The sequence below is a fragment of the Amphiprion ocellaris genome, chromosome 16 (assembly GCF_022539595.1).
Source record: "Amphiprion ocellaris isolate individual 3 ecotype Okinawa chromosome 16, ASM2253959v1, whole genome shotgun sequence".
NCBI classification, from domain to species: Eukaryota; Metazoa; Chordata; class Actinopteri; family Pomacentridae; genus Amphiprion; species Amphiprion ocellaris.
The window spans coordinates 142,191-166,109 of NC_072781.1; the positions used below are offsets into that span (position 1 = coordinate 142,191).

Consider the following 23,919-nt stretch of genomic DNA (forward strand, 5'->3'; position numbering starts at 1 on the left):
CTAATGAGCTGATTCCAGTCCAGTTGGTTCCTCGCCATCTCCTACGTCTGTAGAAACCAGAGGAGGTTAATAATGTTCTTCTTCACTCCGTTACAGCTGTAGTTCAGACATTTCTCTGAATAGGAGGCAGAAAAAGCTTCTTTTAATGCCAGAAACATGAAAGGAGGTTTGGATTTCTCAACTATTCAACCAAAACGTTCTGAAACCGGCTTTTATCTGGTTTACAGGCTTCTTCTGTTTGTTGCTCTGTATAGATTTTAATCATAGAATAATATTCACCTAACAGACACAAACCAGTGACAGCTCCACATACAGCCCTGCTTTTCAGAATAATATCTTCCCTACAGATAAACTGCATCCTCAGTTCTTCTGGCAGGAGGTCAGTTTTCCTCACAGTGTAAATGAGAAACAGTTCAGTTGTGTTTTAGTGAAATGTTTGGAGACGGGGCTGCAGATTACAGCAGCTTCTCCAAGAAAAACAATGCAGTCCTTCTTAAACCAAAGATACTGATCAGTAAAGGCTCAAGGAACACAACCAAGAGCCCAAACACATTTAGGTTTTAGGGGACAGTGGCAGGTGAGGAGTCTGACTGGGACGGTACACCTGTCCAACGGTAAGGCAGGTGTCCTACGGCGGCTCAGGAGGACAGAAACCTCCCGTGGAGCAGAAGGACAAAAGCTGCTTGATCTTGATGTTCAGTTTTAATCCAAACCCTGAACGCCTCACGATCCTTCTGACTGTTTGGGTTTTAAGCAGCAGCTGTCAGAAAAGTTACTCCAGGGATAACAGAAAAGTTACCCCAGGGATAACAGAAAAGTTACCCCAGGGATAACAGAAAAGTTACCCCAGGGATAACAGAAAAGTTACCCCAGGGATAACTGGTTCACAGCACCGTCGCTGTTTGATCCTTCGATGTCAGCTCTTCTTGTCACTGTGAAGCAGAATTCAGCAGGCGTTGAATTGTTCAACCACTGACAGGAAACGTGAGCTGGTTTAGGTTAGTTTTACCTGCCAATGATGTGCTGTTGAACCAATATCACACCGTGTTCAACACTTTCAGTCTCAGCTACATGTTAGAGGCTCGGCTCGGTTTAGGCGCAACATTTAGTTGCATATGTTTAGGGAAAAAATATGGCTGTGGTTAAAATACAAACCTGTCATTAAGTTTGAAGCTTCTCATCCATTTTCTGGGTTACCAGGGAGACAGCTCCCATCATCTAATATATTGTTTGACTGAAAATGAGCAACAGTAAAGCAATTAATTAAATGACAAAGATGCGTTTATTTGAAATGTATTTGAGACATTTAAAAATCACAATCTGACAAAATATAAGAATGCAGTTCTGCTGTATATCAGTGAAATGTTTGGCATCTTCAAGAAAAACAATGCAGTCCTTCTGGAAAAAACCTGATCTGTAAAGGCTCAAGGAACACAACCAAGAGCTTTACATGTTTATGTTTCTGAAAATATCACACTTGTCTGATATTTATAACTACATGTTAGAGGCTTGGTTCGGTTTAGGAAAATAGCAGTTTCTGAATATGTTTGAAGCTTCTCATCCGTTTCCTGGGTTACCAGTGTTCATCCCCTCTAATATTTCACCGGTTGGCTGAAAATGAGGAGCAGTAAAGCAGTAAAATAAAAGGAAAGATACGTTGATTTGAAATACATTTGGGACCTTTAATAAACATAATCTGGCGAAAAGTTAATTTTCCTCAAAATGTAAATGAAAACATAGTTTAGTTGTATATTTATGTCATGTTTTGGAGACAGGAAAAATTGCTATGCATTTTTGTTTTTTTTTCAAGACATCTAGGAGAATAGCTTAATAAAGCAACATTGTTTTTGAAAATGTTTTTGTTGTTTATCTGCACACGCAAGCTTACTTTACATTTCCAATACTCTATTCAGAGTGAGGATTACATGCTGTCTAAGAAGAGTGTTGAGTATAATAACGAAATTGCTCTAATTTGATCCTACAGTGTTTTTACACTGCACATTCTTTTGGATAATTATGAATTATAGTGCAATTGAAAACAGATTCTAGCGTCACAAAAATTACAAGTGGTCTTGAAAATACATTTTTTTCTGTCTTAGGGTTTACTCTCGATCTCTCAGACTCGGACTTGTCTTGGACTCAATAAAAGTGGACTTGACTACAGCCCTGTAGTATTAGGTAGTATACAGTAGTACTATGCAGTATTATTCAGGTGATTTTAATTGTGTGGCTGTTTTTTTTTCATTAGTGAAAACACGTTCAGGACTCTCCTCTGCTTCCAGCTCTTCTCCAGACTCAGAATATATTCCTGTCTTCCTGTCTTCCTTTCAGCTAGACTTTAAACAGAAATCAGAGCTCTGAACTCTGCAGGTCACTGGAATAATACAGCAGATGATGGGATTTTAAACCATCATCTGGAGTAAACATTTATTTTGTGAGTATTGTGAAGCGCTGCTGTCTGCCGTCAGCAGAAAAACGAGATGTGAAGTATTGAGTATCGGAAGCCCTTCTGTAGTCAGCACCGTGTTCCTCCAGAGGAAGAGTGGTTCTCCAGACCGGATCATTGTGCCGTCTGAGTCCAGCCTGTCACTGGTTTAATTTCTGATGACGCTCAGATGATTGTAAACGGGTAATTTGCTTCCCTGGAACTTCACTCCTCAGCAGATGAAACCAGATAAATTCCATTCTCCTTTCAGAGTGCTGCTGTGACGTTACCGTAGAGAAGCTGTCAGTTAGTTTAATTCATCCTTAAACTGGAATTAAACCAACGTCTGAACGACTGATAGACGTTATCGGATGGTTTCCTCCAGATCTCCTGTTCTTCCCAGCAGTTACTTATTAACAAAGTGTTCTGTAATAGTTTCCATGTTCGCCTCCACCTGACTCCTCTCAGAAATCTCCTCTTTTCCCAGAAAGCTTGTTGGCAGCTCCAGACTGCAGGTGTGAGCTTGCTGCTCTCGCTAAATGGCAGTTGTATGGGCATATTTTTATGATTGCACCTGTCTCTAACTCACATGCCTCGTGGCTGCAACGCATTCTTCTGTTGTTGTCTGAGAAACTGATATCTCTGTTTCAGCTCTGATGGATTTCTGTGTTTATGTGCTGCAGAATAAAAAGGATCCTCTGGAGAATCCTTTAATACTGAGAGACACGCTGATATTTTAGATCTCTGAGACATCTTTTTCCATCTGTTAAAAGGGTATTTTTCTTGCCACTGTCTCCTTAGGGCTGCTCTGGGGGTTTATATGGGTTCTGTAAAGCATCTTGAAACAATTTGACCTGTAAATGGTGCAGTATAAATCAAAGTGAATTGAATTGGCCAGTGATCTCCGACAGACACTAAAACAGAGGAAATGGATCCAGAAATACACCTTGTTTTTAGTGTTTTTAATCATGTTCTTGCAGAAGTGGGCAGCCAGCTGTGGACACCAGGATCAGGGAGTTAAAATACAGATGACTCTGCGAAGGATAAAAATTACAGAGAAGACATCAACTGCAATCTGTAAAACTAAGTTTAAAATAATTTCTAGATCTTGACAAGTTGTTTTGATCATAAAGTAAAATACTAGATTGTTCAGTTCCAGATAGCTGTTACTAAAAGTTTTGTGCTTTTGTAGATAAACATTGATCTGGAAGATGAACCATTTTTGCTTTATAGCTCATTATCCTGCTGAAAGAGGCCACAGCCATCAGGGATACCGGTTCCATGTCTGCAGCAATGTTTAGGTAGGAGGTACGTGTTTAACTAACATCCACATGGTAGCCATTTTATCTTCCAAATTAATCATTTCAGTGACAGCAATGACCTTTCTGCATGCAGATATTCACCTCTACTGTTTATGGGGCACTGCTGCTGCATTCCGGGCTAAAAACGCTCCAAGAAAATGGATTGGTTTAAAGCAGGGGTGGCAAACCGTGTAAAAGTACAGAGATAACATTAACTGGAATTTTTAAATCATTGTAACTGTTATTTTAAATTTGTCCACAACTTTTATGCTTATTATGTATAAATTTTCTACATTTGCAAGGCAGAGGATAATTTAACCTTCAGCCTTAATAAATCCCTCTTTAGTTTGTCTGGTGTTAGTAGACAGATGTGGAAATGAATGTACAATACAATTTCTAGATCTCGACAGTTTGTTTTGATGATAAAGTAAAATCCTCCATGGTCCAGGTGACTAAATGTTGTGTTCCTTTGTAGACACTCTGTGATCTGAAAGTTGTAATGTGGAAATGATAAACTGAGGCTGAATGTTGATTAAACTGAATTTATTTTTCTTCAGAAATTTCAGGTTGTTCATGATGTTTAGTAAAAAGATAATTCCTTAAATGTGAACATTTTCAAAATGTGCTTTTTTGCTCTAAAACAAAGGAGAACTCTGTAGTTGTGGTTATTTATAGGTTCTTATTCTGTTTGTTTTGTTTTTTTTTTCTTTTTTTCTTTTCTCTGGTTCTGTGGTTTTTCTGGTCACTGGAGAACAGTTTGGGTTAAATGTGGTACCTGAACTAAAATCACTTTGATTCCTCTGCCATTGATGCATAGTTGTGGTTAATTTACTACTTTTCTGGTCCACTGGAGCTTCTTTGATGGGCTTTCTTTTATATTTGCCCTGCTGGATGCATGAAACCATGAATTGGCCTCAACAGTGTGTGTATATATACATACATACATACATACATACATACATACATACATACATACATACATACATACATACATACATACATACATACATACATACATACATACATACATACATACATACATACATACATATATGTATGTATATATGTATATATGTATATATATATATATATATATATATATCCACCACAGATGTGTAGTTGTTGTTTTTATTCTGCTTTTCCAGTTCAGTTGCATTCATGTGCAGAAGATCAACATCTTTGTATTCTGTGAGTCATGCTACTAACCAGTGTTGGACTACTGCAGCTTCGTTTCCTCATCGATGCACATTTTGGGCTGCAGATTCTCACATATTTGGGTACAAAACTAATTTACATTATGAGGACCTTCACACACTCAGAAAGTTTAACTCTGACCTCCTCACCTGTCCTTAGTAACAGGTTGTCCTATTTCTGCCAACATTGCTCATTATGTTAGGAGACAGGAGGACTCAACCATAATCAAAGCTGATTATTTCCATCTACTGAGCTGACAGTTCCTTTCTTCATTAATTAATCTGTAAAACCTCAAACTTTTAGCATGTTAGTTCAACAACCCCTAAATGTTCAGTTTATAATAATAATAATAATAATAATAATAATAATAATAATAATAATAATAATAATAATAATAATAATAATAATAATAATAATAATAATAATAATAATAATAATAAATTTTATTTATAAAGCGCTTTTCCAATAACTCAAAGATGCTGTACATAAAATACAATAAGATAAAACAAAACAGTTAATTAAAATCAGTAGATAGTAAAACAAGTTCAAGATAAAATACAGAATCACTTCAGGAAAGCAGATCTAAAAAGGTGAGTCTTTAAAAGGGATTTAAATGTGGTGAGGTTGGTGCAGTCACGGAGGGCATGGGGGAGTGAGTTCCAGAGTGTGGGGGCGGCCATGGCGAAGGCTCTGTCCCCCCAATGTCGCCGGCTGGTCCTGTGCGGGATGGAAAGGAGGTTTGTGTGGGAGGAGCGGAGATTCCTGGGTGGGGTGTAGGGGAGGAGCAAATCGGTAAGGTAAGAGGGGGCAAGATTATGGATGGACTTGAAGGTGAGGAGAAGCAGTTTGTACTGGATGCGGTGTGAAATGGGGAGCCAATGGAGGTTCTGCAGGACGGGGGTGATATGGTCGTGAGAACAGGTTCAGGTGGGGCTTTACTGTGGGACAAGTTTAAACAGCAGCAGATTTTTACAGATAACCTGGAATCATCAAAAATTTAACATTTCTGCTTGAAAAAGTTGATTATTAGTTAATTAGTTAACCACCAGAACCATCAGTATTAGTTAACAGAACAGAGGAGACAGCTGCCTCTTCGCATCTGGAACCAAATCACACATGAACCACGTCCAGGAGGAAGCTGCCATGCCTTCATCCATCTGTAGATCAGAGAACCATCAGAGAACCATCAGAGAACCACCAGAGATCCACCAGAGAACCATCAGAGAACCTAGAGGCTTCCTGTAGAAACCAGCAGATCCAGATCGGTGATGGTCCAGTTCCAAACTCCAGATGTTTATCAGGAGCCGCAGGCGTTTCATTTCCACAGAAACATCCTGTGAGGGTTGACGCTGCCTCAGTAACGTCAGAATCAATTTTATTTGGGTTTGTTTGTTGAATGATGGAGATAGACACAGTTGGTTTATTTCCAGCTTAGAATCCAAACAGTAGAACTTTTTTTTGTTTTAAACACACAGAGGATTCAGCCATCAGCTACAGTCATTAATTAGTTAAACCTTTAATTTAACCCAGAATATGATTAAATTTTAAGACTTCATTTACGATATTAACAGTTTACATCAACCGGACACCACTTATTGAATGATTAGTAGCAGAAACAGATGTTTTTAAGTTGTGCTCAATAAATTAAGTTTTCCAACTAGTATTTTGTTCTTATTTAAAATGATTTTTAAGTGTTATGTGCTTAAATACAATAAATATGAACAAGTCTTTAAAATATTAAGTATTCCTATTTCACCTGTTTTATTATTTTATACTATTTTATTTTTGCTTTATTACCTGATTTTAGAAGTTTTATATTGTCTTGATGTTTGCACAGAACTTTTTGCTGCCTATCTCATAATTTGACCAGTCCTTTGGTCAGCTCTGGTTGTTTTTAAATGTGCTAACTCTATAAATCCATTTTATTTGATTATAGTGTAGAATCACCAGACATCATGACAATTCACTGTCAAACATTAGGTTTGGTTTAGTTGCTTTTTCACATTAATATATCAAAGTTTTATTTGCTTTTCTACTTTAATTAAACTGACTGTTTAATAGGCATTAGAGGAAGCTTCACATGTCCTCTTTCACACACTACAGCAGCTGCATTAATAAAAAAAAAGGTACATTTCTGGTATTTCATGTCAGCTTTTAGAACACAGAAGCAGCTAAGAGTCACAGTTTTGTGGAAGTTAAAGGCTCCAGCTCACTTTTTCCCTCTTGGTCCCACTAATCCTGTCAACAGCAGTGATACGTAGGCTATCGGAGCTCTGCTGAAGTGGTTTGGACTCACTTGGCTTCTATCTAAAGGACTCTGCTTTGTGAACAGCTCTTTCAAGTGTTCCAACACAAAACGCCACAGACTCTGTGCTTGAAGAGTTGGCTTTCATCCTGGAGGACGTGTTTTTGTTGGCAGAAAGGAAACAGAGAGTAGAAGTTAGGTGAGAACTTAGACTCCGTCTGCACAGCCGGCTGACAGCAAAACCACCATTAGCACGATCAATACAAAAACCAGGATCAGAAGCTCTCCTCTGCTGATAGATTCCATCTGCAGTGGGCTTCATTTGGACTCTCATTATTTATGGAACAAGACGTTCAAAATGAAAGATCTAGGGTCAGAATTTCCCCAGAAGAGTTCATGAGCAGCAGAGTTGACCTTTTTAACTCCGATGAATCCACTAATCATTAACTTCTCTGGACATGGCTTCAGTCTGCATTCATAATTTCCTCCGGCTGGATCAGGAAATAGAATATATTTCTGGCCAAATGGGGCAAATCTCAGCTGGGGGTGATGATGCATTTCTCTCATGTTTTTAGGCTGAGACAAATGAAACCGATTCCCTGCTGCAGCAGTAAAGTTGTTATGGTGATTAAGGGACGGGACAATTTTTAGCTGTTAAAAAAGCATAAAATGAAAAGTGAAAAGTCATCATTTGACAAGGAGGGGATGCGGATGAACCTCTGTTTGTTTGCAGGAAAGTAAAAGGAAGTTCAGGTCTGTCCTCCTGTAAAGCTCGTCCAGGCCCCCCGCTGGTATTTATGAAACGAGGCCTTCCTGACATGTGGCCCGACACACAAAGCATCATTTAGCACCGAGTCATTTGTCACATCAAAGCATTCCATGGAGGGAGGGAGGCTCGCTGTAATCTGTCAGAATGTAAACAGGCGACAGGATCAGCAGGACCCCCACTGTCAGATCTGACCTAAACCCCCCGACTGAGCGCTCATGTCAAATACTGCTTTGTGTCATAAAGGAGAAATGAAGTGTTTTCATCAGCCGTAGTCTGATCTGAGGATGCACAGATTCACAAAAAATGCCAAATAGTTCTCAATATTCATAAAAAACAATCAAAATTATCATCAGAAACGTTAGTCTTTTAGTTTTGAAGCAAAATGCTGATAAACAGAATCTCTACTTTTCCAGTTTTGACCCAAATTCAAGGCAAATCCAAAACACAAAGCAGATTTCTCATTAGTGTTTCAAACTGTGGCTTCAACAGCAGACTGGACTCCTGGATGAAGCTTTAGAGCCAAACTGTTTGACAGAAACACATCTGAATCTGAATCAGCTTTTATTTATGTGTCTGCAGCCAGGCGTTTACAGTCCAGAGAGGAAAAACAGAAAAGGGAAATAAATCCTCCATCTCACATGCAGCTCATAACCCTGAGCGACATATAAAAGGATCAGATATCAATTTCCTGTTATTATGCACATATCTTCTTAGAGATTAATTTAATCTGCTTCATATTTCCCTCCTTCTGCTGCCTCTCCAGCTCTGTGGTGAACATCAGTCTGTTGGTGTGTTCTGAGAGCAGAGTATTGATTTCTGATGGGGTTTGATTTCCTCTTCACATGTGAAAAAGACCCCCGGCATGCAGGTTAACACCCACTGATTAATGTGACAGGATCAGGAAATGGATCTTCATTAGCAGGAACCTGAGGGCACGAGCAGCGATACTATGGGATGTCCTGAACTAACTGAGCTGTTTTCAGCTACAAGGTTGAAAGAATTTAAAGAAAAACTTCAGCTTTTTCTCAAATCATGCAGGAGGCAACAGATAAACAGCAGTTAGTGTACAAAGAGAATGAAGTAAACATTTATTTATGCTGCATCTGTGGAAGAGGACACACACCCTTCAATATCTACAACACATACATCTGTCCCCACAAATAAAAACAAGAAACAAGCAAAAACCTTTTATATATTTTGAAAAACTGCTATAATGTTAACATAAACCCTGAGCAATACCACTGACATCTTAAAGCACATAAATTTATGGTTTTTAATGAATCAAAGAAGCTCAGCTAATTTCTACTGAAGCATTTAGGATTACTGTGACCTGGATAGCTGAGGATTTTCACACGTATGTCCGCAAACTCACAAAACAGGACAGAAGTAGACATCATGATGATATATATGTGTGTTAACTCAGCAGGGCTGAAACTGAATAGCCTTACTGCATTATATTATATTATATTATATTTACATTATATTTGCCTGGTGCCTGAATTATGTGTTTTCCACCATAAATTAATACAGATGTGGCACAAATTAGTGCAAAATGCAGGAAAATGTCCCAGAGCAGTGATGTGTCCCTCTAATGTTGACAGAAATCCTACATCATGCATCAGAATCAGGGACTGACGGTGTTTGACTGATGCTGGATTTGACCAGAAAACGCCTCATAAATCAGTAAACATCCGTAAATGGCAGGAATCCCACCAATGGCTGCAGCCTGGAGGCGTTTCTTCAGCCTTCACTCATCCAGGCGGCGCAGGAATGATGGCGACAGAAGCTGCGTCAAGTTAACCGGAAAAACACCAAGACGGGAAGCTTGGTGACCAGCCTTCATAATAAAATCAAACTGAGCTTCGTTATATTAAAAAAAACCAAAAAAATCTACACGTGTATGTATTTTAGATTTGTGTTTTTGTAACATAGAAATTATTGGTAGCACTTTAGCAGGAGTATTTTGTTTCATTTTTCTGAAAAGGTTGCTTGTACTGTTTTTATTTTAGCGGCTAGGAGCGGGAATCCGTTTCCACGTCAGCTAGCTTTACGGGATTCCAGAGGAGCGGATCGGGTGAAACTATCCCAAACTATCGGACTAGTTTGCTGAGGGAATCCCTGCTAGGTGGTCGGAACACTTCTGATCGACTCAGCCGTGGGACAGGAGCGAATAAATGCGGTTCCTGGGCCGGTCCTGAGCCTCGGGAGAAGCCGCTGACCTGTGGAGCAAATGTCTGAAGACCAACGGTCTCCGCTAGCCGTCGACTAGCATCGGCTAGCTAGCTGTGCGGCTGGAGCTTTAACGGTAATTAGCCTGAAGCGGAGCTACGAAGCTTCCCGGGCTGATAGTTAGTCTCGGACAGTCCGCTGGTTCTCTCAGATAAAGCCTCTTTACAGGACAGGTGTCGGGAGTTTCCTTGAGGTGAATCACAGGTAACCCAGTTAGCTTGTAGCGGTTAGCGGTGAGCGGCTCAGACTATTCCCTGGATTCCGACACATTCCTCCAAATATTCTGTTCCTACAGGGTTATTATCAGCGGGTCTGCTGGTGGGAAGGCTTTTAACGGTTGTGGGGTTAGCGGGTCGGTTTTTAGCACGGTGTCACTGCTTTAGTGGGATAGTTTCAGAGATTAAATTCATATTTTATCATCAAACATGGTAAGTTAGCTCGGCTCGGCTCGGGAGTAGGCAGCCCCCGGCTCCCTACCCTACCAGCCAAACTCCTCAGCACACTAATTTATAAATTAACATTAACAGCACATTATAAAGGTTTGGGTGGAGATAAACAGGTTTTTCTCTAGAATAACTGAGCATCTGTGTTTAGTGAGTTATTCACGCTCTGTGTCTTTATTCTCCTTTTTTTTTTTTTTTTTTTTTTTTTTTGCAGGAATATCACCAGATGGAAATCTAACATTTACACCCAGTGGATTATGCCTTTCTGAAATTATGGGGCGCTTTTCTTCAGACCTGGACTCCTGCTGCAGAGATTTCTCCTTCCATGTGGATTTATTTTAAACATCTGGATGTGTTTTTATTTTTCTTCCTGGTTCCTGTTAAACATTCACTATGCATGTATGCGGGTTGGATATGCTCACATTCATATAAACTTTAGCGTGAATCCGTGAGAGGGAACCCAGAGAAGGAGGTCCAGGACAGTATAGACCTCCAGAGAAACATGGCCTCGGTGTGGAAGAGACTGCAGCGTGTGGGGAAGCATGCCTCCAAGTTCCAGTTCGTGGCTTCCTACCAGGAGCTGATGGTGGAGTGCACCAAGAAATGGTGAGTTTTTCCTCCCAGACGACCACAGAGCTGTCATTGAAGCTGTTAGAGAACTGAGCCTCTGTCTGCTGGCCTTCCTGGTGGCCATAACTCAGCCTGCATGCTGGGAGGGGCCGGCTGGTAAAATAATACGCTGTTTTCTTCTTCTGCTGCAGTGTTCAGTTTGTTTGGTTTGAGAGCCAGTAAAGAGCCTGACGGGCAGAGAGGTTCCCTCCATCCAGATGTGGGGTTTAAACTTTCCCTTCATCCAGATGAGGGCTTAAAACTCCTTTCCCTTCATCCAGATGTGGGGTTAGAGCTTGTTTCTCTTCATCCCGATGTGGGGTTAAAGCTCCTTTTCCTTCAACCAGATGTGGGGGTAAAACTCTTTTCTCTTCATCTAGATGTGGGGTTAATACTCCTTTAATTCATCCAGATGTGGGATTAAAACTCCTTTCTATTCATCCAGATGTGGGGTTAAATCTCCTTTCTCTTCATCCAGATGTGGGGTTAAAGCGCCTTTCTCTTCATCCAGATGTGGGGTTAAAGCTCCTTTCATTCATCCAGATGTGGGGTTAATACTCCTTTCATTCATCCAGATGTGGGGTTAAAACTCCTTTCTTTTCATCCAGATGTGGGGTTAATACTCCTTTCATTCACCCAGATGTGGGGTTAAAACAACTTTCTCTTCATCCAGATGTAGGGGTAAAACTCCTTTCTCTTCATCCAGATGTGGGGTTAATACTCCTTTCATTTATCCAGATGTGGGGTTAATACTCCTTTTCCTTCATCCAGATGTGGGGTTAATACTCCTTTTCCTTCATCCAGATGAGGGGTTAATACTCCTTTCTCTTCATCCAGATGTGGGGTTAATACTATTTTCTCCATCCAGATGTGGGGTTAATACTCCTTTCTCCATCTAGATGTTGGGTTCAAACTCCTTTCTCTTCATCTAGATGTGGGGTTAATACTCCTTTCTCTTCATCCAGATGCGGGGTTAATACTCCTTTCATTCATCCAGATGTGGGGTTAATACTACTTTCTCCATCCGGATGTGGGGTTAATACTCCTTTCTCCATCCAGATGTTGGGTTCAAACTCCTTTCTCTTCATCCAGATGTGGGGTTAATACTTCTTTCATTCATCCAGATGTGGGGTTAAAACTCCTTTCTCTTCATCCAAATGTGGGGTTAGAGCTCTTTTCTCTTCATCCAGATGTGTGGTTAATACTCCTTTCATTAATCCAGATATGGGGTTTAAAATCCTTTCATTCATCCAGATGTGGGGGTAAAACTCCTTTCATTCATCCAGATGTGGGGTTTAAACTCCTTTCATTCATCCAGATGTGGGGGTAAAACTCCTTTCCCTCCATCCAGATGTGGGGTTAAAGCTCTCTTCTCTTCATCCAGATGTGGGGTAAATCTCCCTCTCTAGATCGGTTCTTGTCAAACCTTTGAACACTTCAGGGATCCTGGATCTGATCCTGACCTCTGACCTTACCGGGACCTGGCCAGCTAGGACCACATTTTGGAGCGAGTGTTCTGTTAAACTGGGATGTTGCTGTTCTGTGGTTGAACTGATGACGTGTAGAAAGTTAAAACATTGCAGGAACATAATTAGAGTAGATTAAACTTTGCTGTCAAAACAGAGAGAAACTAAGACAACAAAATGCAGATGAACATCGAGCAGTAAAGTGCATTATTTACTGTATGGAGCAGCATGTTCTGGTCAGAGTGATATGAGAACATTAATATATGATGACATAAATGTGAGTAAAATATGAAATGGATAATATAAATCTAGTAGAGTTAAATAAAAGTAAAAACAACATAAACAGAATAAATAGCATGGATAGAATGAGCTGTGAGCACAGTATTAACAGTATAGACAAGATGATAGTATTAATTGTGTGAAATATATGCAGTATATTATTATTATTAATCAGTTTATTTAAAAGTATATTTGTATACAGGATGAACAACGTATAGGATATGAGGCTGAGCATATCTGCAGTTTGTACTCAGTATTACCAGTAATAAATATTATAAATAGTAAATGTGGGGATTCATGCAGTTTATATTCGGTATGAAGTCCAGGGTGAACACTGATTATCATTTTTATTGTAATTTCTACTAAGATATTAAAAATATGAGCTGCTGAAGCTGTCAAAAGCTGTTCTTATCAGGTTTCTAGTCCAGTTTTCTCTCTGTCCCGCTTGTAGAAAGTGGTGAATACTCTCTGTTAAATTTCCAGTTCTTGTCAGTACAAATTATCTGACTATTTATGTTATTGACTCTCATACAAGGACTCAGACTTTTAAATAACACATTTTAAAAAGCCAATATCATCCTGTTTTCTCCTGTTCTTCTGCTTTTCCTGACAGCAGACATCCACACCCTGACATACTCTGCAGTAACTCCATACATGTTGTGTTTTAGGTGGTTAGTATATTTGTTTCGGTGTAGTAGGGTTCAGATACAACCCAGAAATACGTCCAAAGTGCTGAATAAATGAAGTCCATAGAGGTGCTGGAGCTCTGGGTGTGTTTTCAGAGGTGGAGATAGAGAGATAGCTGGACGTCGCTATGCTCCTGCCTGCAGCTATTTGTCCTGTCAGGAGGGAAAGGCCGGGTCTTGTAAAGAAGAGATGTAGCCTGCAGACATGGATTCTCAAGTGGCCTGCCGTAGGCGTGACTAACTCAGCCCTGACCTGGGACAGATGTTAACGTGTTGGAGAATGGAATGACAAAAATGTACATCTGTTCCCAGAGCAGAGGGTGGGTGGGCTCAGCTCAGAGGCAGGGGAACACTCTGTTTAGCAACCTGAGCTGGGCTCTGTCATGCTATTAAATATCAGAAATGATTATCGTAGCTGTTTGAGGCTTTATATTCAGCTCTTTCCTGTTTACAGCAACATAAAGAGGTCTAAATGTTGAGTTTATCAACCTTCAGAGATGAAGAACACTTGTCTGTAAATTAAATCACTTTTATGTTTTACATTTAGTCAGAAACTGGTCAGTGTTTGCTGCTCCCATTTTAAATGTCTGGTGTCTGAAATACCTCCACTGATGTGAGGAGAGTCGGTCCGGACTTCCAGAGGAGCTGAGCGTCGCCTCAGGCTCTCAGCTTGTCTTCTCTGAATGTTTGGATGTGAGAAAGCTCCTTCCTTGGGTTTCATCAGCTCAGTATGTTATTGTTGCAGTGGAAAGTTTCCGTCGTGCACGTTGGAATCAGTCCTCAGAGTTTAATGATCATAATCCTTCATAAGTCATTCTTGTTTCTTCATGAAACCCACAGCCCTTTAATTTCTGGAATCAAAAACAGGAAGAGAGGCTGAATGCTTACTTTGTGTTGGTGCATGTGTGTGTGCACATACATTCTGTAAGGGTGAGGGTGCTTTGAATGTGCATTGTGTGAAATGCAAAGCATTTTTCACTCCTGGCTGGGATTCAGCGGATCATCAGAATAATCTGTAAAGTCTGGATCATTTAGAAAACTTCAAAAGAAGGTGAGAAGCTGACGGTTCTTCATGTGATTCTCGTCCTCAGGTGATCAGCCGCTCCTCGCCTCAGGTGATCAGCCGCTCCTCGCCTCAGGTGATCAGCCGCTCCTCGCCTCAGGTGATCAGCCGCTCCTCGCCTCAGGTGATCAGCCGCTCCTCGCCTCAGGTGATCAGCCGCTCCTCGCCTCAGGTGATCAGCCGCTCCTCGCCTCAGGTGATCAGCCGCTCCTCGCCTCTTGTCAGGTGGATGTTGAGCTGCTAGGATCGTTTTAATTCAGGCAGAATAAATGTTCTGATGCTTGTGTCTTTTTTAATGTTCAGAGGTAAACATCTTAAATCTCAGGTAGGCTGAGTCGTCATTAGAGTTAGAATGTTGGAGCATCTCTTGATGTCACTTTGCAGAAGATGATGGAAGTTTAAAGGCGTGGACACACCAGAACATCTCATCAGTCTGTAGCTCCTGTTTACTAAGTCCCTGCTGTGTTTCTGTGTCTTTATAGTCAGATTTCATCAGCTGAATTAAAGACAGTCAGAAAGAGCAGAAATAGTTTTTAGCTTATTGTTCCATCTGTTTCTTGGAGGTGTTTGCTCCACATTATTATTGTGTTGATGGGAGGACAGAGGAGATGCAGGGAGCTGTCTCTCATAATGAATGTTTTTAGTGTGATTTCAGGTCTTTATCTGCGTCTTTGTTGCCTCGTTCAGCTGATCTGCAGCTCAGGGAGTTAACAGTTCACTCACAACCGTTTCAGACTCACAATCAGCCCGTCCATTAAAACAGTAATGAGTTCAGTGTTTGTGTTTGCCGGTGAAATGAGGCTCTGTTCACTGCTGCCTTTTAAAACTTAAAATGTGACATTTGGTCATGAAAAATTAACAGTATTTTTTGTTTACTTTCATCTAAAGCTCATAATTAAGTTCATTCGTGCCAAGGTTGGAAATTTACCTCCTCAGCACATAATAGGTCGTAGTTTTTATTCTCATCGTTTGCCTCTTTGCACACTAATGAGTTGACCTCTATTTTTTTTCTTAGATTCTTATAATGAAGTGTTTTCTTCTCCACATTCAGTGATTGTGCAGGCCGTAGATAGTTATACTCTTTATGCTTTGTTTTAGATGTTTTCTGAACACGTTTCTCTGAAAACTGCTAATCTGTAATTCTGTCAATATCATGATAACATCACCGTCTGACTTTCTCACAGCAGGAATAGTTTAGATACTTTATCAGATCCTTGATCAGCTGATGTGACCTGGTAGACTATAATTATCATTAACGGGGCTATCATTATCTAATGAAACATTAAAAACACAGAGAGGCTGAGGACAGGAAAGTTCAGAGTTAACATGAAGAGATGGAGAGGACAGGAAGAGATATGTACCTAAATGTAATAACGTTGATGAATTAGTCATATAATGAAGCTGTAAAATATAATCACCCAGTAGGTAGACTGCACTTTTACTGATAGGGCTCCATAAAAATACATGTTCTGATTAATCTTGAGTGCTATTTGAGCAGTCCAATATGGAATCCTAAAACCTACATCTAACTTTAGATTTGCGCTATTTCTCAGCGTTCTAAATATGTATATATCTATATCTATATCTTTTCTATATCTATATCTCTATATCTGCAGTGGATAGCTGTGGTAGTTTAGTAGGACTACATATCTAAAACGTCTGCTTTATGGGTATTGAGTTTTTACAACAAAAAACACACAGTTAGCTGCTTTTATCAGGACGGTCCTGTAAATTCTGACTGTTTATTGTATTTTATTTCTATATATATTTTATTAACATATTAATTTATGTGGATGCCTGTAATGAATAGATCCATCATGTTACTGATAGTTCATACGTAACTGTGTGGAACAGCTTTAAATATTCAGAATTATGATGCTTTGAAGTTGGACAGGTCTCCTGTTGTTCTTGTCTAAATAGTTTTGCACTTGTTGGCCAAAAAACACGTTTGAAGTGAAACAGTGTTGGTAAGCGGTTTAATCCAGCCTCTAATGTGCTCTTTAATCTGAAAACAACAGCGCTGATCACTTGTTGAAATAAATGAATCTCTCTAGAATAAATTCTCAGCTCTGCTTTATGCAGCTTTGGTCATTATCTGATGAAACATCCAGCAGCTGATCGATTCAGGACATTGTGAATCAGTAGAGGACAGTATTATCCAGCTTTATTTAAAAGCTCTGCCTTTAAGGATAAAGGTGTATTTATTTATTTTATTTTATTAGTGATTAGTATCAGATGTTCCTGCTCAGATTTCCATGATAAATACTCTCCTTGTCATCCTGTTCAGTCTGTTTGATCATTAATACAGGTGAGTGGTTAGTCTGAGCTGTTATTTTCTGCAGCTGTTGTCCACAGACACGCTTCATTTTTCATTAAGGCTAAAGCAAATATTGTCATTACATACAGGTATGATCAGCAGGACAAGGTCCACCTGCTTTAATTGTTGAAAATCTCCCTCCTAGGGCTGGGCGATATGGCCTAAAAAAAATCTCCGATTCACGATTTATCCAATTTTTTTTTTTAATCCCCTACCGAATCTCCTCATGCCGGAGTCCAGTCTACTTAATGCAAATGAGCTGCAGCCCTCTCCAGGTAAACACACCGGATTGCAGCTGGAAATGCGCTGCATGTGGCATGCTGGTCCAGTTGGGGTGCGTTTCCAGCTGTGATCCGGTGTGTTTACCTGGAGAGGGCTGCAGCTCATTTGCATAAAGTAGACTGACTTCTACTTTATGCAAATTGCCGCGTGCGCAGATTCCACACATCGTGAAACTGTCCTCAAACTTCTAAACTAGGCATCGGTGACCTAAAACGGGGACAGATTCAGCTGCTGCACATATTATTTCTCGCCTCAAATGCTTTCAGAAATACTTTTCGGTGACGTGTTTTTGAAATAAAAGGGAAAATTTGCGGCCGAGCCGCTGTGTTTATCATCTGCCTGACTGTCCAGCTGAAAGCTCGGTCACGTGACCACGTAGTGGCCCGCTGTTGCTCCTCGCTGTCATGTGACCATGTTGTGGTCCGCTAGTGACCGCCCGCCGTCCGTGTGATTTTCAGATGCGGTGCGTTGCCGTGCGGGAAAATAGCATATAGTGGACACGTACCTTTAGATCTGCACCGCTCGCCGCCATGTTGTTTGTGTATCAAGCGTGGGGGGGGGGGGGGGGGGGGCGGCGCACACTGAACTACGGGAGCCCAGCGGGAAGGCGTTGGTGGCGGATGTTGATGAGAAAATCGATTTTCGTTAAAACAAATCGACATAATAAAATCGATAAAATCGATTTATCGCCCAGCCCTACTTCCTCCTGTTGCAGATAAACTCTTTCCTGTAGAACAGACGTCTTTTCCTCATCGTTGGTCTTTGTAACTTCTATACCATCTTTATAACCAACCCAAGGACATCATCTGTTGTTCATCACATCGACCCATCACTGATTTCTCCTGTTCATTGTGTTTGCACAGAGAAACACACATTTCTTGTGTGTTTATCCTGACTAATTTTTCTTGTAATAATGTCAGAACTTGCTGTCAAACATCCGGTTTTTATTCTTAAGTTGGAGGTTTCTGTGATTTTTGGATAAACACAATGCAGGACTCTGATCATTAGTCTGACCGGAAGGTTTACCTGGAGTCAGACAGGAAGGTTTACCTGGAGTCAGACCTGCAGGTGTTTCCCTCAGAGCTGGTGTTCAGGTGATTGTCAGCAGATGGATTGTCTTCTATATGAACCCTGTTCTTCTGATCTGAGTTATGTAATTATAGTGTGAGTAAAGTGTTGTATTATGTTCTGACTGTCCTGTGCTATACTATACTATATAATATGGATTTATTAGCTTGGCAGTAGAGGATGGTTGGTTTCGATTCTCAGATACCTGCAGGAGGGGAGGTTTAGTCCTGCTGCCATCATAAAGGTGCAGCTCAGCATGAAATAATGCCTGAATATAACCCTGACTCATTGTGTTAGTATTCCCCTCAGGCTTTTCAACAGGATTCTGTTTTCATGAACCGTGTGATAAAATGTTGGTTTAAAAACAACCTGAGTGTCATTGGCTAACAGGCCTGTAGATACGGATCTGCTATTGATTACAGGCTAATTCTAGCGTGACTCCTCCTCTGAGACAGGGAGCTTCAGGAGTCTAGATGAACAAATTTCACATCAATCACAGACTCTAGTATCATAGTAGCTGATCTCATGTCCTTCAGCTAAACGCTGGATCTCTCCTCGCTCCTTCCTCGTTATAATTTAAAGTGTTGATAAATGCCAGAAGTGTATAAATGAATCCTCTGGTTCCAGACTGACTAACGGCTGACTAGCGGCAGACTAGTGGCGGATTAACTGCTGACTAGCGGCAGACTAGCGGCAGACTAGTGGCTGACTTACGGCAGACTAACGGCAGACTAACGGCAGACTAACGGCAGACTGGCGGCAGACTAGCGGCTGACTAACGGCTGACTGGCGGCAGACTAGCGGCTGACTTACGGCAGACTAACGGCAGATTGGCGGCTGACTGGCGGCAGACTGGCGGCAGACTGGCAGCTGACTAGCGGCTGACTAACAGCTAACAGTTTTAGTTTCTCAGTGACTGGCGTGTCAGGCTGTGACATGTTGTCTTCTGTTCAGCATGTGTGCATCATCTGTGCCAGAGAAGCGTGTTCCTGCCAACACGTCTGACGTGGCTCTGGTTCTGTTCAGATTCCTGAGTGTGAGTTTGGCAGAAGGAGGAGGTTTCTCTGCCAGCTGATAGTACAGGAGAGGAAAACTGTTCAATCTGGATTCCTTTGAACTTTTTTTAGAATCCAGAACTGTCTGTGGATTAAACGTTTACATGTCATCTGTTTTCTGAGCCGTGTATCTGCTTCATATGTGTTGGTGTACATGGTGTTTAACACACCATGTACACCAACACATTGGGAAAAACATACAAGTGTTTTTGTTGTAGAGATGTTGTAATGTGTGTTCCTGCTCTTCACTTTAATTACAACATTTACTGTTGATGTGCCTCAGTCCAGCTCTTCATCTCCTCCTCCTCTGGTTCTCATGGCTACTGATGTCCTCCAGCTGTGGGATCATTAATGTTCTTCTCTCTCCTGATTCCTCCATCAGTCTTCTGTCTTCCTCTCCTCACTTCTTCAGTTCTTTCTTTCCTTCTGTTTCTGGTAATGGCCCAGTAACAGCTCTGCAGTGGAACCTTTCCAAGTGTAGTTGTTCTGTGTTGCAGTTATGGACACACACACACACACACACACACACACACACACACACACACACACACACACACACACACACACACACACACACAGACACACAGACACACAGACACACACACACACACACACACACACACACACACACACACACACAGTGAAACACTGCAGGGTTGTGAAGCAGTCGATGGTATGTTAAATGTGCTGAAACCTCTGCTGCTGTCAGACAGACTTCTGGCTTGTCAGGAAGCTGCTGCAGCTTCAGACTGATTCTGACTTCACGTGTCTGGATGGAAAACACCACAGACCAGGAGTGTGTTGGAACCTCTGTACTAAAAAATGTAGCTGAATGGATTTCATGATACACAACCTACTGCAGATATTGGATAAACATTTGTTTACTTCTCTGGAAGCAAAATATTTTCTTCTCTTGATTTAACATATTCTAAAGAGAGGTTGTGTCTTGGCAGTCTGTGGAACAACATAAATGTCCTCCTCCTAATGTGGATGCTCTCAGACACAATCTACAGACTAGAGATTTAAGATTCAGTGTCAAAATAAAAAGAAATAAAAACATAAAGAGGAAACCAGATCTGACTGCAGACGTGAGCAGCATTCAAACTTCAGATCTCCTCTTCTGTTTCCTACTTCTGTTCAGTCTGACCAACAGTAAACTCAGAAATCCATCAGTGGTAGTTCCACATGTGGGACTGTTCATCCATTGATCTAGATTTGATCTTCAATCAGGATAACATGGACTAAAAAAACATCACTGGTTTCTGGTGGTACGTTGTCTTTCTGCCTCCAGCTTCCAATGGATGGAGCTTCTCAGCTGTGTCCTCTAATCACCAAACTAATGACCTTCTGCTGGAGGTCTACAGGGAGATCTCAGCATTTAGCTCCTGGGTTCCTCAGAGGACAGTTTGACCACAGTGAAGTCGGCCTCACCTCTGAACAGACCATGACTAGATATGATCAGATCCCTAAAGCAAAGAGAAAATGGTTGTTTCGGGTTCCAATATGCGTTTACCTCTGGTTAGACTGAAAACAAAGGTTAAAAATAATTCATGTGAACCTTTTTGGAGAGCTGTTAGTCCTGCTGTCTGTTCACGCAGTTTTAACGACTCGTTATTTTCATTTCCTCAAATCTCTGCAGGAGATGGAGAGTGGAAGTTTGAATGACTGTTGGATAAAAACAGTCACATACAGGGAAAAAGTTGAAATAATGTCATTCTTATTAAAGAAATGCTTGTTGAGCTCCTAGTTCCTCTGCTGTGGACACTCTTTGTATATTATGAATGTTTTTCTTACAACAGGCTGATATCGGTAGTTTTTTAATAAGGGGAGATGTTTACTGCCATATTTACTCTAATGAAAGTTAGCTTCCTTTCATTCCCTCATTCTCGCTGCTCCTGCAAATTTCCCGTTGTGGGACTAATAAAGGATATTCTATTCTATTCTAAACACATGATGGTGATCCCTGCTGATCTCTGCCTCAGGCTTTCTCTGTGGAATTAAGATGTTAACTACAGTTTGAACTCGTTCTGCTGTCATGTGTCTCAGTGCTAATTAGTATTTTAACATTAATTTAAGAGGTTATGTTTTTAGGCAGGTCATCTTCCTGCCTTTTTGCCAGAATTAGAGATTTCCGTTTCTGTGTTGTTCTTGTTTTTGTAGAATCCAAAGTTTGCCCGAGAGTTTCACTTCTTTGTTTCTGTTGAGAGTTCAGCAGGCGAACGAGTCGAGACTTCATTAGTTTATGAAGAATACTTTGAGTTTGAAGCTTTCCCAGACTTTAACGGTTTTCACACATGGTTTTGAACTCCTCCAGATATCTGAAGGAGCTGCACGTTAGAATCAAATGTCTGTATCAGTTGGATCAGACATTAAACAGACGACACGTTGCCCGATCACATGTGAATGCATCTTCTTTTGCAGCCAGTGAGAGGACGTTTGGATGAAGGTTCTTTCATGCGACTGATATCAGCTGAATACAAGTATATGGACAAGGGCTTTTTGCCAAAAAGAATTAGAGATGATCAGATTCTCAGGTACTGAAGCTGTCAGATTCCAAGAACAGACAACAGATCTGGTTTTTAAAGACCAAAATACGACCAACTGTGAGTCATTCCGAGTCGTGCCTCCTGAAAGTTCTCTCCAACCCCTGGAGTATTTCTAGACCTGAGAATCTTCTGACTCCAACAGCCTCCTGTGATGTTCTACATGTTGAAATGGACCTGGTTTTCAAGGATTGAAACACCTTGTCTGGTGTTTGTATGAGAAGAACAACAGCTCCAGAGTGAATGTTATGAGTGGACTTCTCCTCATTCCAGAGATCTCATGGAGGAGATAAGGAAGGAATGAAGAAGAACCTCAGAGATCAGCAGCTAGCTGAAGATACAGGACCAGAAATCCATAATATTCCCAATGATTTTTGTCCCTTTTACTTTCCTGCTGCTCCTAAACTTTTTCTGTGGAGAAACTTTTCCCTTCACCTGTAGGTTTGCTCTGTCAGGAAACATTTCACTTCGTTTTTCTCCTGGCTGTCATCCTTCACCACAGAGTCCTGTTTCTGACAGCTCCTTCTTCTCTGCTCCCTGTAAAAGATTTAAATAACTCATCAGTCACCTCTGTTCCTCAGGTGGAGCTGGGGCTTCTGATTTTCTCTTTCATTCTTCCCTACCTGCTTTAAAACCTCCAACCTGCTCTCACCTGGTGGCTCCTTCAGATATGGAGAACCATAACTGGACCATGAGATACCATAATCAGACCCTCAGCTACAACCGTCTCCATGGAAGTCTGTCAGAAATCAGCTGACTGGAAGCAGACCAGCTGTCTACTGAAAGTACAGCTGCTTTAGAAGTGATTGTCATGCTTGATGCCTTCAGGCTCTCACTGGGAATATTAGAAGTCTGCAAGTGTTCAGAAGAATCCTGGGCTGTCCCAGTTCAGTTTCATTTCTGTAGTTTTTATTGTCATACATCACTAATCACATCAGCTTCTTCATTAATGGAACACTTCTTCATCAAATGACTGATATTAGCAGCAAATATCTTACATTTGGGCCATAAAACATATAGTTTAGACTTAGTTTAGTCTGTAAAACAGAATTTAATTCAATTAATTTATAGAAACCAAACAGGCTTCCCTTACAGGAACAAACATCTCACCTACAGACAGCTCTAGAAGCTGATTAATGAAGCTGAGCTTTCACTCCTGTCTGGTTTTAGTGTTTTCAGCGTTAACTCGGTATCATTGACCCACACAGGTTTTCCAAATACTCTCTGACCTGCTGTTCTGTTAGTGGAGGGACTGACTGTCAGTGAATCCAGAAGGAAGAAGGAAGGAAGGAACACATATTTAGAAATGTGTAGTCTATTTTTAAATCCTGCAAAGGACATAGATCTTGTCTTGAAGATAAATGTAGAGCACTTAGAATTCTGTTTGTGGGCTGAAAGGCTGGGAGCTGGATGGTAAAGCTCTCCCAGATTGTGTGTTTTTGTCAGAGACCCACGGCTGCTTAAATGATGATGTTTACAGGAGGTTCCAAATGCTATAAATTTATTAAAATCCCCTCAGAAACTTCCTAAATGTGTGACAGCACATCTGCCTTTTATGCTTCGTGAACTACTCGTATAAAGTATAGAAAAACTAAATAAAGACACAGGAGTTGTAGAGCTTTAACTGGGACTGTAGTACGACAGGCTAGAGTAATACTAAATGTTGAGATTAAATAATATTTATGAAGTGTATGTTAGTGGGGTAGATCTAAATTCTAGAGACTCATACAAATCTCTAAAATAAATGAAAACAGAAACTATTGAAGTTAAATTGATAAATTTAAACAAAAGCAGAGTTTCATACCAAGACAAAACTTTGAGTGGTAAAAGAAATCCACGATTACTACAAAAGAAATTGAGTAGTACACTGAAAAAAGCAACTCAAGGGACGTAATTAAATTACGTCCCTTGAGGTTCACAGTTCAGTTTGTGTTTGAGTCGCTCT

At 40.7% G+C, this 23,919-nt stretch overlaps 1 protein-coding gene across 8 annotated transcripts in view; it reads left to right on the forward strand.

The window, feature by feature from the left end:
• The first annotated feature begins 9,977 nt into the window (after positions 1-9,977).
• Positions 9,978-23,919, forward strand: part of ehbp1 (EH domain binding protein 1) — a 211,641-nt gene continuing 197,699 nt past the window's right edge. For 7 of the 8 annotated variants that reach the window (XM_055018950.1, XM_055018956.1, XM_055018957.1 and 4 more), the window contains exons 1-2: positions 9,978-10,239; positions 10,821-11,212. In XM_055018950.1, the coding sequence (XP_054874925.1) occupies positions 11,109-11,212 (104 nt within the window). In that variant the 5' untranslated portion in view covers positions 9,978-10,239; positions 10,821-11,108. The other variant, XM_055018951.1, reaches the window with a different exon arrangement.